Raw genomic sequence first — 13,374 nt, forward strand, 5'->3', positions numbered from 1 at the left:
TGAGCTGCTGGCGTTTAATCGTTTAAAGGGGCACAACGGCCCGCCCTCCTCCGCCATCGTGCTCCAGGTTCAGGTAGTTGCATGACTTCTTCATCCTCCTCATCCTCCTCTTCATCATCTGCATCTTCCTCCTCATCATCAGCCATTCTCACCTCAGGTGGGTCTTCTGCCACCAGCTGCTGTTGCCTCATGATGGCTGAGTTATGCAGCATACAGCAGACAACAGTGACCTGACCGACAATCTCAGGGGAGTATTGCAAGTAGCCTCCGGAATGGTCCAGGCATCGGAAACGCTGCTTCAAGATGCCGATGGTCCTCTCCATTAAGCTGTGTGTCACAATGTGCGACATGTTGTATTCCCGCTCAGCTTCCGTCCTGGTTACGCGTCGGGGTGTCATGAGCCAGGTGGCGAGGCCGTACCCTTTGTCTCCCAGCAGCCAGTTCTGCCCTTCCGGCTGCTGCTGCAACATGGCAGATGTAGCGCTCTTGCATAGGATTTGGTGGTAAAAACAGAGAGACAGACTATTATCTGAATGGTGATAGATTAGGAAAAGGGGAGGTGCAACGAGACCTGGGTGTCATGGTACATCAGTCATTGAAGGTTGGCATGCAGGTATAGCAGGCGGTTAAGAAAGCAAATGGCTTGTTGGCCTTCATAGCGAGGGGATTTGAGTACAGGGACAGGGAGGTGTTGCTACAGTTGTACAGGGCCTTGGTGAGGCCACACCTGGAGTATTGTGTACAGTTTTGGTCTCCTAACTTGAGGAAGGACATTCTTGCTATTGAGGGAGTGCAGCGAAGGTTCACCAGACTGATTCCCGGGATGGCGGTACTGACATATCAAGAAAGACTGGATCAACTGGGCTTGTATTCACTGGGGTTCAGAAGAATGAGAAGGGATCTCATAGAAATGTTTAAAATTCTGATGGGTTTAGACAGGTTAGATGCAGGAAGAATGTTCCCAATGTTGGGAAAGTCCAGAACCAGGGGTCACAGTCTAAGGATAAGGGGTAAGCCATTTAGGACCGAGATGAGGAGAAACTTCTTCATCCAGAGAGTGGTGAACCTGTGGAATTCTCTACCACAGAAAGTTGTTGAGGCCAATTCACTAAATATATTCAAAAAGGAGTTAGATGAAGTCCTTACTACAAGGGGGATCAAGGGGTATGGCGAGAAAGCAGGAATGGGGTACTGAAGTTGCATGTTCAGCCATGAACTCATTGAATGGCGGTGCAGGCTTGAAGGGCCGAATGGCCTACTCCTGCACCTATTTTCTATGTTTCTATGTTTCTATGTTTCTATGAAAGCATCATGGGTGCTCCCAGGGTATCTTGCATCAATTGCCATAATGCAATGCATGTCATCACAGATGAGCTGCACATTCATCGAGTGGAAGCCTTCTCTGTTCCTGTACATCTTGGAATCCTCCAAAGGTGCTCGCAAGGTGATGTGGGTACAATCAATGCAGCCCTGTATCTTGGGGAAGCGAGCAATCCTGGAGAAGCCCATAGCCCTGTCATGCATTGACTGAGCGGTCCTGGGGAACTTTATGTAGTCATTCCTCCAGGCATATAGTGCAGCAGTCACCTGCTGAATGCAGATATGTGTTGCATGTTTAGAAATGGCGCATACATCCTGAGTTGTGGCCTGGAATGATCCAGATGCATAAAACGAAAGTGGAACAGTAACCTTTACTTCAACTGACAAAGCAGTTCTTCTGATGCTTCTAGGGTGCAGGTCTGCTTTTATTAACTCATAGATCTCGGTTACAACTTCTTTGCGGAAACGCAGCCTTCTCACACAGTGTGCCTCATTCAGGTACAGATATGGAATGCCTGTCTCAATATACCTGATGTGGGTAAGGCCTCCTGACCATCATCCTATGTGCTCTGAGGTTCCTTAGGTGATGCTGTCTAATCAATCTTCTCCTCCGCAGCATTATCATGCAGAAGGCATTGTCAATATTGCCCAATAATTAAACTGTAGCTTTGCAACAACCTCAAAACAGTAGGACAAGGCACTCACACCTCTTCTTCCCTCTCTCTCTCCAAGGTGGATGCCCTAGTATGGACCACACTCTGGTCTGCGCAATAGGCTTGCATACAACGGGAAGCTAGGCATTCAATGAAGACATTTGGGGCAACAAAGTGTAATGCAATTCTTGAATTTTTGATTTTTTTCAAAGTAACACCCCACTACCGAACCTCTCTTCACTGGGCTCGAGGGTTGGAGTGTTAACCGACAAATCGCTCCCTTGCCCGGACACAGGGGCTCGGCTTCCACTGCTCCCCACCACCCCCCGCACCCCTGGATTCTTTTGAAGCTGAGCCTCGAGGTCTGTGACCAGGCGAGGGAGCGATTCTGCCAGACGACGCTCCGACCCTCGAGCCCGGTGAGGAGAGGTTTGGTAGTGGGGTGGTACTTTGAAAAAAATCAAAAATTCAAGCATTACATTACATTTCCAATTTCTCTCTTTTGACTTTCAAAAAATTAAGATTTATGAAGCATATTCTCTGCCTTCTTCACTCCCTCCAAAACTTCATCTAAAAACAATGCTGTCTTTCTGCGCTGATTTTGTTATGTGAGCTGATTTTTGTTAAGTGCCCAGGGGCTAGATTTTCCATTATTTTTTTATGCATAACACCCACTTAACGTCCATTTTAATGCTGGAATGAGGTGCAATGCCCAGATATGGCCCATTTAGCCACAAAATGTATAGTGTATGTAGGCACCTTTAGTAATGACTCCACGAGGCAGGGTATGATACTTAAACTGTGTAGACCTGTAGCTCTTTATTTGCAGCTCCTGAGTGACAACAACAAGCTGTGAGTTCCCTTTTATACTGGGTTACCTGCCGTGTGCAGGCAACCCCTAGGTCTCCAGCAGCAGCACCCTCTGGTGTACCAGTAAGGTGTGTACAGTATAAGGGTACATTCAATGTGGCATAACAGTGTTACAGACATCACACAGTAAACAGGCATGCATTTACAACAATACTCCCCCCTGAACATTTTTCATATCCTTATTGTCATGACCAGGGGAGGTGATCAGTGGTGGGCTAAGGGAGGTTGTGGTGAGGGTTGTGTGGTTGCCAGGTGTGACCCCTCTGCTTGAGGCTGGCCTTGTACATTTCCCCTCTCTCACACACAAACCAAGTGGGTGTCACTGTTGTGGGATCCCTCGGGGAGGTAGCCACGGCAGCAGTGGGTGGTGAGTATACACTGTGATGTGGGTAGTTGTGGGATGGTGGACAGGGCCACAAGACTGGATGGGCTCCTTCTCCACCAATTGGGATGAGGGTCCGGTCATCCCAGGGTTTGCCAGGGAAGCTGGAGGGTATTGGCCTCATGCTCCTTGTGTTGGCCCTGGTGGCCAGGGATTGTGGGGCTGGTAGGGTGCAGATTGCCATTGGTGGTGGCTGGGCTGCCCATTGACCACTGTCCCTGTAGTGGGTCTGCTCCCACTGCCTGTGTGTGTGTCCTGCAAGGCGCATCACATTTGTTCCAAAGGTCCAGGCTACATGGTCAGGTAGCCTGCTGGACCTGGGGATCTCCCACAGGGGGATTCCATTGGCATCAGCATGGTCCCTGTAGGACCCAATGCCCTTTGGCAGTGTCCTACCGGTATACATGACACCTTGGCTCTGATCACACATAGTCGAGCCTGCATTATACATTCTAGCATTTGCATCACTTTTGGGTGTCCTGATTTCAACAGACATGGTTACATTAGGCATTTCACAATCTCTATCATTACTGTTAAGCATAATAAACTTGTTCTTAACCTTACTGACACCTGCATTCATATCATTAGTCACATTAGTTAAACCAGCATCACAATTCATTGTTACATTGCATACATTTTCATACTTGCACCCCTTAATTGCATCTTTAGCTTTAAAGTCCATGTACTCAAATAGTTGAAACTTCCCCTTTAAATTTCTTTGGTTACCAGTCTCCTTTAAGGGAGCCTTCAAATCCGATTGGCCGCTTGGTGTCATGTGATGCTCCTCCATGCTCACTGGCATGGCGGCGGCCATTTTGATTACAAGTGTTTCTCCTTGTGCTGCTGGTGCTGCAGCCATTTCCTGGCTTTCCTGCAGGACTGTGGTGGTCTTTTCTTCCACAGGGCTACTTCGCCTTATGTGGACCTGGTTCATCCAATTCCTGGCCAGCAGCGTGGGACCGTCGCCGGCTACAATCCACAGGGGTAGTTTGTTCAACACGCCGCCCTGAGAGACCTGGACGTCTACACTGCCAACGATTTGGATTTTACCTTTGGTATAGGTGAGCAGCTTTGCCTGGACAGGAAACAGTTTTAGTTGAGTGGCAGGATTCATCCAAATTTTTTCAAAGGTCATTTGGCTCATCACAGACTGGCTCGCCCCTGTGTCGATCTCCATGGAGAATGGGACCGCATCGATATCCACTTCCATCATTCACGGAGAACTTCCGGTGGAGCAGGTAAAGATTCCATACTCTTCTTCCAGGGTTTGAGCAGCTTCACCTTCATCTGTGTCGGAGCCCCGGTGATCAGCCAACTCATCAGATACGCGGTGAGTACAGCCTTTTCTGCACATTCTCTGAAGGTACCCTTTCTCTTTGCAGCCTTTGCATGCATAGTCTTTGTAGCGGCACTGGTGGGCCCTGTGGTTTCCTCCACAGCGCCAGCACGGGGTCATCCGGTTTGCCCCATGTGGCGGACTCAGGGTTGCGGGACTCAGGACAGCATTTCTGCCTTTAGAGTCTTGGGTCAGTATTCACCTGGAATCGCTGGCCGAAACCATGTAGGCCTGGCTCACTTGAATTGCTTTCTGCAGGGTGACCGTGATGTCAGCTGAGAGCAATTTGTGTAGGAGGCCTTTGTGGCCGATTCCGATGACAAATATGTCCCTTAGTGCTTCATTAAGGTGGTAGCCAAAATTACACGGTGCAGCTAGTCTTCTTAAGTGTGCAGCATACTTGGCAATTTCTTGGCCCTCAGGTCGCAGGTAAGTGTAGAACCGGTGCCTGGCTGTGAGGATGCTTTCTTTCGGTTTTAGTTGTTCCTGTATGATTGTTACAAGTTGCTCATAGCTCTTGTCTTCTCCGGGGCTAGTAAGTCCCTGACGAGACCGTAGATGGTGGGCCCACAACTGCTAAGCAGGATGGCCCTACGTTTGTTCGGTAGTGTAGCCGGTGTGTCCCTGTCCAGGTCGTTGGCTATAAAGAAGTGTTCCAATCTTTCCACAAAAGCATCCCAATCTTCCCCCTCTGTAAATTGCTGGAGGTTGCTGAGGTTAGACATGTTGAGTGTGTAGTTCGTGACCTCGTATTCCCGTCGCCAGTTATAGTGTATGTAGGCACCTTTAGTAATGACTCCACGAGACAGGATATGATACTTAAACTGTGTAGACCTGTTGTCCTTTATTTGCAGCTCTTGAGTGACGACAACAAGCTGTGAGTTTCCTTTTATACTGGGTTACCTGCCGTGTGCAGGCAACCCCTAGGTCTCCAGCAGCAGCACCCTCTGGTGTACCAGAAAGGTGTGTACAGTATAAGGGTACATTCAATATGGCATAACAGTGTTACAGACATCACACAGTAAACAGGCATGCATACACAACAAAATGGAAACTGACGCTCATTTTTCGGACACCTATCATTGAGCGTTACTTTCGCCATGTGCGTAATGCCGGGAAACCATAATACCTCCCGCGCATTTTTTTTGGATGGAATCATCAGAATGGGCGAAACCAACACCCATAATATCGCCCAGCGTTACTTTCGGCATTTAATTAACACTGAGATTCAATAATACCGACCATCCACTTTCTTTTGTTGTAAAGATCACATTTGCCGAAACTAGCAGCCAGTATATCGCCCAGTGTGACTTTCAGTACCTCGTACACATCTCGCCCACAAAATCACTCGCCGAAAACACTGCTCTAAAAAAGTTGAACTATTCTGAACTAATCACAGTGGTGTGGTCACCATTTTTCAAATCGCAGAACACTTCATTGAAAAGGCTGCTTCAACTTCGGGGGAGTTTGGATTCAGGAGGGGCGCTACGATACAACCCTGATCAGGTAGATCAATTCGTGATCGTGTGCTCCATGCTGCACAACCTGGCTATCAGGAGGGAACAAGAATTTCCAGAAGGGGCTGACGGTCCACCTCAGGAAAGAGAGGAAGAGGAGAACGAGCTCTTTGGAACATCCTGAGGATGTACAAAAATACTAAAATGTATTCTTAACAGCCTGTTACAGCAATCTTTTAATTTATATCCCAAGAGCCTGGCATCCATTGGCCAGCTCAAAGAATTTATGGTGTTAAATCTATTTTCAATAGGCTGGTGGCAGATTATAGACCCTGGGTCTGCAAGTCTGGCTGCATGAACAGAACACACCATGGCCAACAGGGGGATATGATAAATAACTCCACTTGATTCATGTGAGATAACCACAGCTGGGTTTACGTTTGGCAATAACTAGAGTGTTGCTGGGGAGTGAGGGATTAAAGAGAAATGGTTAAGGACTGATCTGAAGGCAAACCATTAACACATGGATGTGCTGCATGGGAATTCCCTGGAGACTGTGTTATATCTTCAGTACAACTCACAAACACACACACAGCCTTAAGATGGCAGAACACTCCGGAACTCTAGTCAGGTGACCTGTTCCCTCTTTATTTGTACACAGCACTGGCTGCAGTGCCACAATAGTCCACAGGTGGAGCTATATATAGTACACTTCTCCCTCCTTAATAAAGAAATAATTATAACAAAATAATCTTCATACAAATCTTGCATGGTTATACATTACAAAAGACATGGACATATTTTGCTATATTTACAAATCAAGCCTAACCACTTGTTTCCTGTTTCGAAGAGGATATCTTCGCTCTCGAACAGAACCTTCCAAACATGGTGTTGAATTTAAACTCATTCGAGGCTGATCCCGAGGAAAGTTTTTCTCCAAGGGATGCCTTTGATTTCCATTTGAACTCTCTCTCTTTTATTCTACCTCTTTCAAAGTAACTGCATGCAAAACTCTTGGTCAAGCACATTCCCAGGTGCTTGTCATGGAGGTCCCCTAATAATCTGGACCTGAATTTATTTGTTATAACCACTCTTGCACCCCACATGATGCAATCTTTATCGACTGATAATTCATCCCTACAAATGAAGAATGGATGAATATCTTTGTCTGTTATCTGGTTTGGCCAGCCATTTGCAATATAATCATACACCTTTGACATAACTGGGTCACGTGTGGTTGCTCTACCAATCTCTTCTGCTGTGACTGGCAGTTCATCAATGTATGAAAAATAGAACACTTCTTCCCTATCGGGTGTAACTTGTGATGGGGTAGGCAATCTAGACAGAGCAGCAGCATTACTGTGATCAGCTGATCGTCTGTATTCAATATCATATATATATGCTGACAAAATCAAAGCCCATCTCTGCATTCGGGCTGCAGCTAATGTTGGAAGTGGGGACTTTGTATGGAGGTTGGGTTCGGGGCTTATGGTCCGTAATGATGATAAATTTACGACCATACAAGTATTTGTGGAACTTCTTGACCCCAAAAATTAATGCCAAAGCTTCCCTTTCGATTTGTGCATAATTACGCTCACTGGCACTGAGAGTGCGTGAAGCAAAAGCAATTGGTCTCTCCTCCTCACTACGTAATACATGAGAGATTACTGCCCCAACTCCATACGGAGAGGCATCACATGTTAGTTTGATCTCCTGAGATACATCACAGTGAACTAACATGGTGCTCTCTACCAATTTGCTTTTACACTGCTTGAATGTTGTATCACATTCTTCTGACCACTTCAAATGGACCTGTTTTTTCAATAGTTCATTCAGTGGATGTAATACGTAGCCAAATTTGCTAGGAACTTCCCATAATAGTTCAAAAGACCCAAAAATTATCGAAGTTCAGTGACATTCTTGGGAGTGGGTGCATTCCTGATTGCATCCAGCTTTCCCTTGGTTGGATGTAAACCATCTTTGTCTATTCTGTACCCTAAGTACTCCACGGAGTTTTGAAATCATTCACACTTGCGAGCAGATACTCGTACTCTGTGCTTCTCTAGCCGTTTGAGGACTTCATTCAATATGTTTTTATGAATTTGCCGATTTGGTGCTGAAATTAGTATGTCACCTAAATAACATACTACCCCTTCAATATCTTGCAAAATCTAGTTCATCACCCCTTGGAATGTGGCAGGGGCTGGTAGCATTTCAAATGGTAGCCTATTAAATTGATTTAGGCCTAGATGAGTATTTAGAGTCAAGCATGACTTGGACTCCTCATCTAGTTCAAGTTGTAAGTAGGCATTTGTAAGATCCAACTTTGAGAAGATCTGACTGACCACCTGTCAGTGTTGTGAACAAATCTTCTACATTTGACAATGTATTGGGGAGATTACCCTCTAGAGCCTGGTTTACGGTTACTTTATAATCATCTCGCAATCTTACCTTACCATCGGACTTAGGTACAACAACAATGGGTGTAGCCCAATTACATCGCTCTATCTGAGAAATAATGTTCTCAGTCTCTAGTCTTTTGAGTTCTTGCTCAACTTTCTCCTTGAGTGCATATGGTACGGAACGTGGCTTGCAGTAAACCGATCTAGCGTCCTTCTGTACCCTGACACTCGCCTCGAAGCCTTGGATCGGACTGCCTATTTCGCAGAACACCTTTAGATAATTCTTGATGACATCATCCTTTGATGCAAATCTCGTTTCAACACAGAAAATCTCACTCCAATCTAGCTTCAGTGATCCCAGACAATTTCTTCCTAGTAAGGCAAGCTTGTCTCCTGTCACTACTACTCGAGGCAAGTTCTGTACTTGATCCTTGTATTTCACCAGTACGGTGATACGACCTACCTCAGGAATATTCTCTGCCGGGTAGCCTCGCAGCTCTATCTTGGATTTCTTCAATGGGAAATCACGCAATTTGTCGAGGTATAGTGACTCCGGTACTACACTCACAGTTGCACCAGTGTCAATTTCCATGGGTATCTTGGTTCCTGCAAAATCTATATGGATGATGATACTTTTTGAATCGCTGTTAGTTAAACTTATGCTCCTGATGATGTGTAGCTCTAAAACCTCCTTGTCCTGTTGTTTTTCTTCCATGCTATGTAGTCTCTGGGGATTTCTACTAATAGCTTTGAAAGCTGGTATACCCTTCAGTCGGCATGCCTTCGTAAGATGCCCAGTTTTCCTGCAGATAAAACACTCTGCCTTCACATATGGACAACTTTGAGCAATGTGTTGTCCCAGGCACCGATAGCAGGACTTCAATGCTCTATTACCATTGCCAGTTTCTGAGACCTTGGTGCCCAACTGCCTTTTACTTTTAATCTGCAGGCAGGTCACCTTGGTTGTCTGATGACTGGAAATAGTATGAAATTCTTGGGAATATTGGTCGGTCATGTTCATTGACATAGCTGTCTGACAAGCTAAATCAAAAGTCAAGTTAGGAGTTGTCAATAACTTTCTTCTGATCGCATCATTTTTCATCCCACAAACAAAGCGGTTACGCAATGCTCAATCTTGAAAGTTTCCAAAATTACAGTGAATAGATAGCTTTTTTAATGCTACAATGTACTCACTGATATTTTCTTCGGTTAACCGATCTCGTATTCCGAAACGATAACTTTCAGCAATTTCCAGGGGCTCAAGACTATAGTGCTGAATCTGCTTAAGAGTTGTGTCCTTTGGCTTGACAGGCACAAGCAAATTTTTCAGGCTTTCATACACCTCGGGCCCTGGTTCAGTTAAGAAAATCGGCATTGTCTTTCCAACACCACCCGGTTATGGTTTTCATCACTGGGGACTTTGATGATATTATTTGTGGTGAACAACATTTCTAGCCGCTCCACATATGCTCCAAAATTGTCATGGTCACATTGAAACACCCCAACCACCCTATTATTCCCATAGGGGCAGCCATCTGGACTCTGGCAGTTCAGACAAGTGTGCTTGTAATTTTCCTTGGATTTGCAGCTGTTAATCAAAACAGAGAAGCTCTCCAAGTCTCTCTGTCAGTTGGCTGAATACTCCACCAACAAAAATTACTTTTTTTTCCCCTGATTATCCCATTCTCATCGCCATTGTTATATCTTCAATATAACTCACAAACACACACACAGCCTTAAGAAGGCAAAACACTCCGGAACTCTAGTCAGATGACCTGTTCCCTCTTTATTTGTACACAGTGCTGGCTGCAGTGCCACAGTAGTCCACAGGTGTAACTATATATATTACAACTGTCACTTTCACTGTTAGAGCAAATGGGAAAGTAATCAGATTCCAAGTAAATCTTACTTTAATACAGAAACAATTTTTGGAATGAATAGGGGAGAATTGATTGAGAGACATCTAATAAGTCAGTGTTTAACTAACACATTATTCATCCTTAGAACTTCCTTCCAACCGCTTTGTGATGTCACTTTGTCATTTGTGATGCCTAAGCAGTGCAATTGTGATTATTACTTTGACTGGTATTTCTCCTCAGAGTGTTACATTATTAACCACAAGCAGGAAGTTGAAAGGAATGTACACGATGCACCTGCCAGTTGTCACTCTTCTAGTGACTTGTGTATCATCAGCTGATCCAAGAAGTTTTCGCTTTTCAACAGGTTTCATCATCATGATCAACGTCTTCATATAATGTCTATGACCCTGAGTGTGTAGTCTGGCTATATCGATGATGAGAATGACTCATCTTGTGTTGTCAGTTATTCTTTTATTTTCCTGTGAATGGGGTGCTTTAGGTTTTCACAATTCAAGGTATCTCAGAATTTTACGGCATAAGCTACGTTTTCAAGGATCTGAGCAATGGTTCGTCCAGCGATTGGATCATTTCAATGCAGCTGATGGGAGGGTGTGGAAACAGGTAACCTTTAATGCAAATGAATGAAAGAGTTTACTCATTCCAGAAAAAAGCAGATGATTGAAGTAAATAATGTAATCCATTAGCCATTCCCTGTTAAATGATTTACAGACACCTAAATAAACAATAGACTGTGGTTAAGTAGGAGAGTATGTGCACACAAATCCTTTGTGCTATATTTTCAGAACATTGTGTTGAGTTTGAATAACTTAATTGATTGTTATTGTAATGTGGCAATTTCTGTGTTCACAGAACATTCTCCTCTGGCAATGTCTTGTAAAATATTTAACCACATTTAATAGATAAGTGTAGGTATGTCATTTGATCACCTCTAATATTTAACTCAGTTTTAACTTAATGCAAATATATTAAAACAATAGTGAAAAATTACAAAAGTTTGCACTGCAGAGTTAGTCAGTGTTATTATTTCAACAGAGACTTTACATAATTCCCATTATATATATAGATAAGGAAATAAGTTCCTAAATTCTGTAATACAAGAATAATATTTGATCATCTCAAGGGCATGGGGTAATGCTGGGCAGAAGATCAAGATTGAATAGCATAAATAGAAACATAGGAACAGGAGAGGCAATTTCGCCCCTTGAGCCTGTTCCACCATTCAATGATATCATGGTGATCTGCGACCTTACTCCATATACTTGCCTTTACCCTACATCCCTTACTACCATTGGTTAACAAAAATCTATCAGTCTCAGATTTAAAATTAACAATTGATCTAGCATCAATTGCCATTTGAGGAAGAGAGTTCCAAACTTCTAGCATCCTTTGTGTGTAGAAGTGTTTCCTATTTTCACTCCTGAAAGGTCTGGCTCTAATTTTTAGACTATGCTCCCTTGTCCTAGATTCCCCAATGAACAGAAATAGTTTCTCTCTATCTACTATCTGTTCACCTTAATATCCTGAAAACTCAATCAGATCACCCCTTAATTTTCTAAATTCCAGGGAATACAAACCTAGTTTGTGTAATTTCTCCTAGTATTTTAACCCATGAAGTCCAGGTGTCATGCTGGCAAACCCATGCTGCGCTCCCTCCAGGCCAATATATCCTTCCTAAGGTGTGGTGCCCAGAACTGCTCACAGTGCTCCAGGTGTGGTCTAACCAGGGCTTTGTATAGCTGTAGCATAACTTCTATCCCCTTGTATTCTAGTCCTCCAGATATAAATCTAAGCCCTAACGAATATTGTGGAGTTTTTTTCGTTGCTTTTGTGGATCAGGGATTATTTAGGCAAAAGTATCCCTTAGAAGTTAAATGGGTAGGAAAACTGTACATGAATTTGATAAACTGTACATGAGCCAAATGGTATTTTTTCATTTCATTGTGACCTACCTCAAAATTGTTCAATCCTGCACTTAAAAAAGCCCACCATGGCAGTACAATTAACCAAGATTACCATGTAGTCCATCTCTAAAAGGTGTTTTTAATAGTATACAGGAGCACTTTTTTAAAACATCATGGCAGCAGTATCAGGTAATTGGCTATAAGTAATGCCACATGAACGTTTGTCGGACTTAATGTTTCCTTGAGGGTGCAGTGTCTTGGTCAATCCATTTTGTTTATAACCTCATTACTGTTTTGTTGAGGTAATTTCCGAATAAAATACCAGGAAATTATCTTTCAATACACTTACTATTGTAGTTATAATTTATTGCTGTTATTGATGACAATGCAAAAATTCTGTCTAGTTCCTTAGTCTTTCATTCAGTAATTTAATTTGGGATTTAATATTTTTGAAGTGATAATACATAAGTGGTATACATTGGCAAACCTGTACTGCTCCATCTTTGCTTTTATTTTTCCAGAGATTTTATTTTAATGATACATTTTATCAGACCGGGGGTCCTGTCTTTCTGATGATTGGTGGAGAGGGGACTGCAAACCCAGCATGGATGGACTATGGTGCCTGGTTAACATTTGCAGAAAAGTTGGGTGCTCTCTGTCTACTTATAGAGCATCGTTTTTATGGAAAAAGTTGGCCAACAATGTAGGTTAAAAAGTTGTGCTTCAATTTATTTTTCACTATTTCATATGATATTTGAGTAAGAGTCCCCTTTTTATTTTGTATTTTTATCTTTTTCACCTGCCTGCCTGACTTCTGAATTTGAGCAGATAGGGCAATGCAGCTTGCTTCCAAGCCACCTCAAATATACGCCAGAGGTTAGTTACAACAACAACAACTCTTTCCTCCTTTAAGACACTCTTTAAAACCTACCTCTTTGACCAAGCTTTTGGTAGTCTTCCCTAATTTCTCCTTATGTAGCTCAGTGTCAAATTTTTGTTTTTGTTTTATAGCACTCCTGTGAAGCACCTTGGGACATTTTACTATGTTAAAGGCGCTATATAAATATAAATTGTTGTTGTTGGCTAGTCCCTAGAGGCCTCCGGGGACCATACGGGCAGAGTTATCTGCTCTGATATTTATTCCTCTCTCTTTCCTCAGTGGTTGAATGCCGC

At 43.6% G+C, this 13,374-nt stretch overlaps 1 protein-coding gene across 1 annotated transcript in view; it reads left to right on the top strand.

The window, feature by feature from the left end:
- The first annotated feature begins 303 nt into the window (after positions 1-303).
- Positions 304-13,374, top strand: part of prss59 (serine protease 59, putative) — a 135,885-nt gene continuing 122,814 nt past the window's right edge. The window contains exons 1-5 of the mRNA XM_070884081.1: positions 304-477; positions 1,370-1,453; positions 4,984-4,990; positions 10,692-10,900; positions 12,723-12,904. Of these exons, the coding sequence (XP_070740182.1) occupies positions 304-477; positions 1,370-1,453; positions 4,984-4,990; positions 10,692-10,900; positions 12,723-12,904 (656 nt within the window). The remainder of the gene's footprint in view (positions 478-1,369; positions 1,454-4,983; positions 4,991-10,691; positions 10,901-12,722; positions 12,905-13,374) is intronic.

This window comes from Pristiophorus japonicus, chromosome 6 (assembly GCF_044704955.1).
Source record: "Pristiophorus japonicus isolate sPriJap1 chromosome 6, sPriJap1.hap1, whole genome shotgun sequence".
Lineage (NCBI taxonomy): Eukaryota > Metazoa > Chordata > Chondrichthyes > Pristiophoridae > Pristiophorus > Pristiophorus japonicus.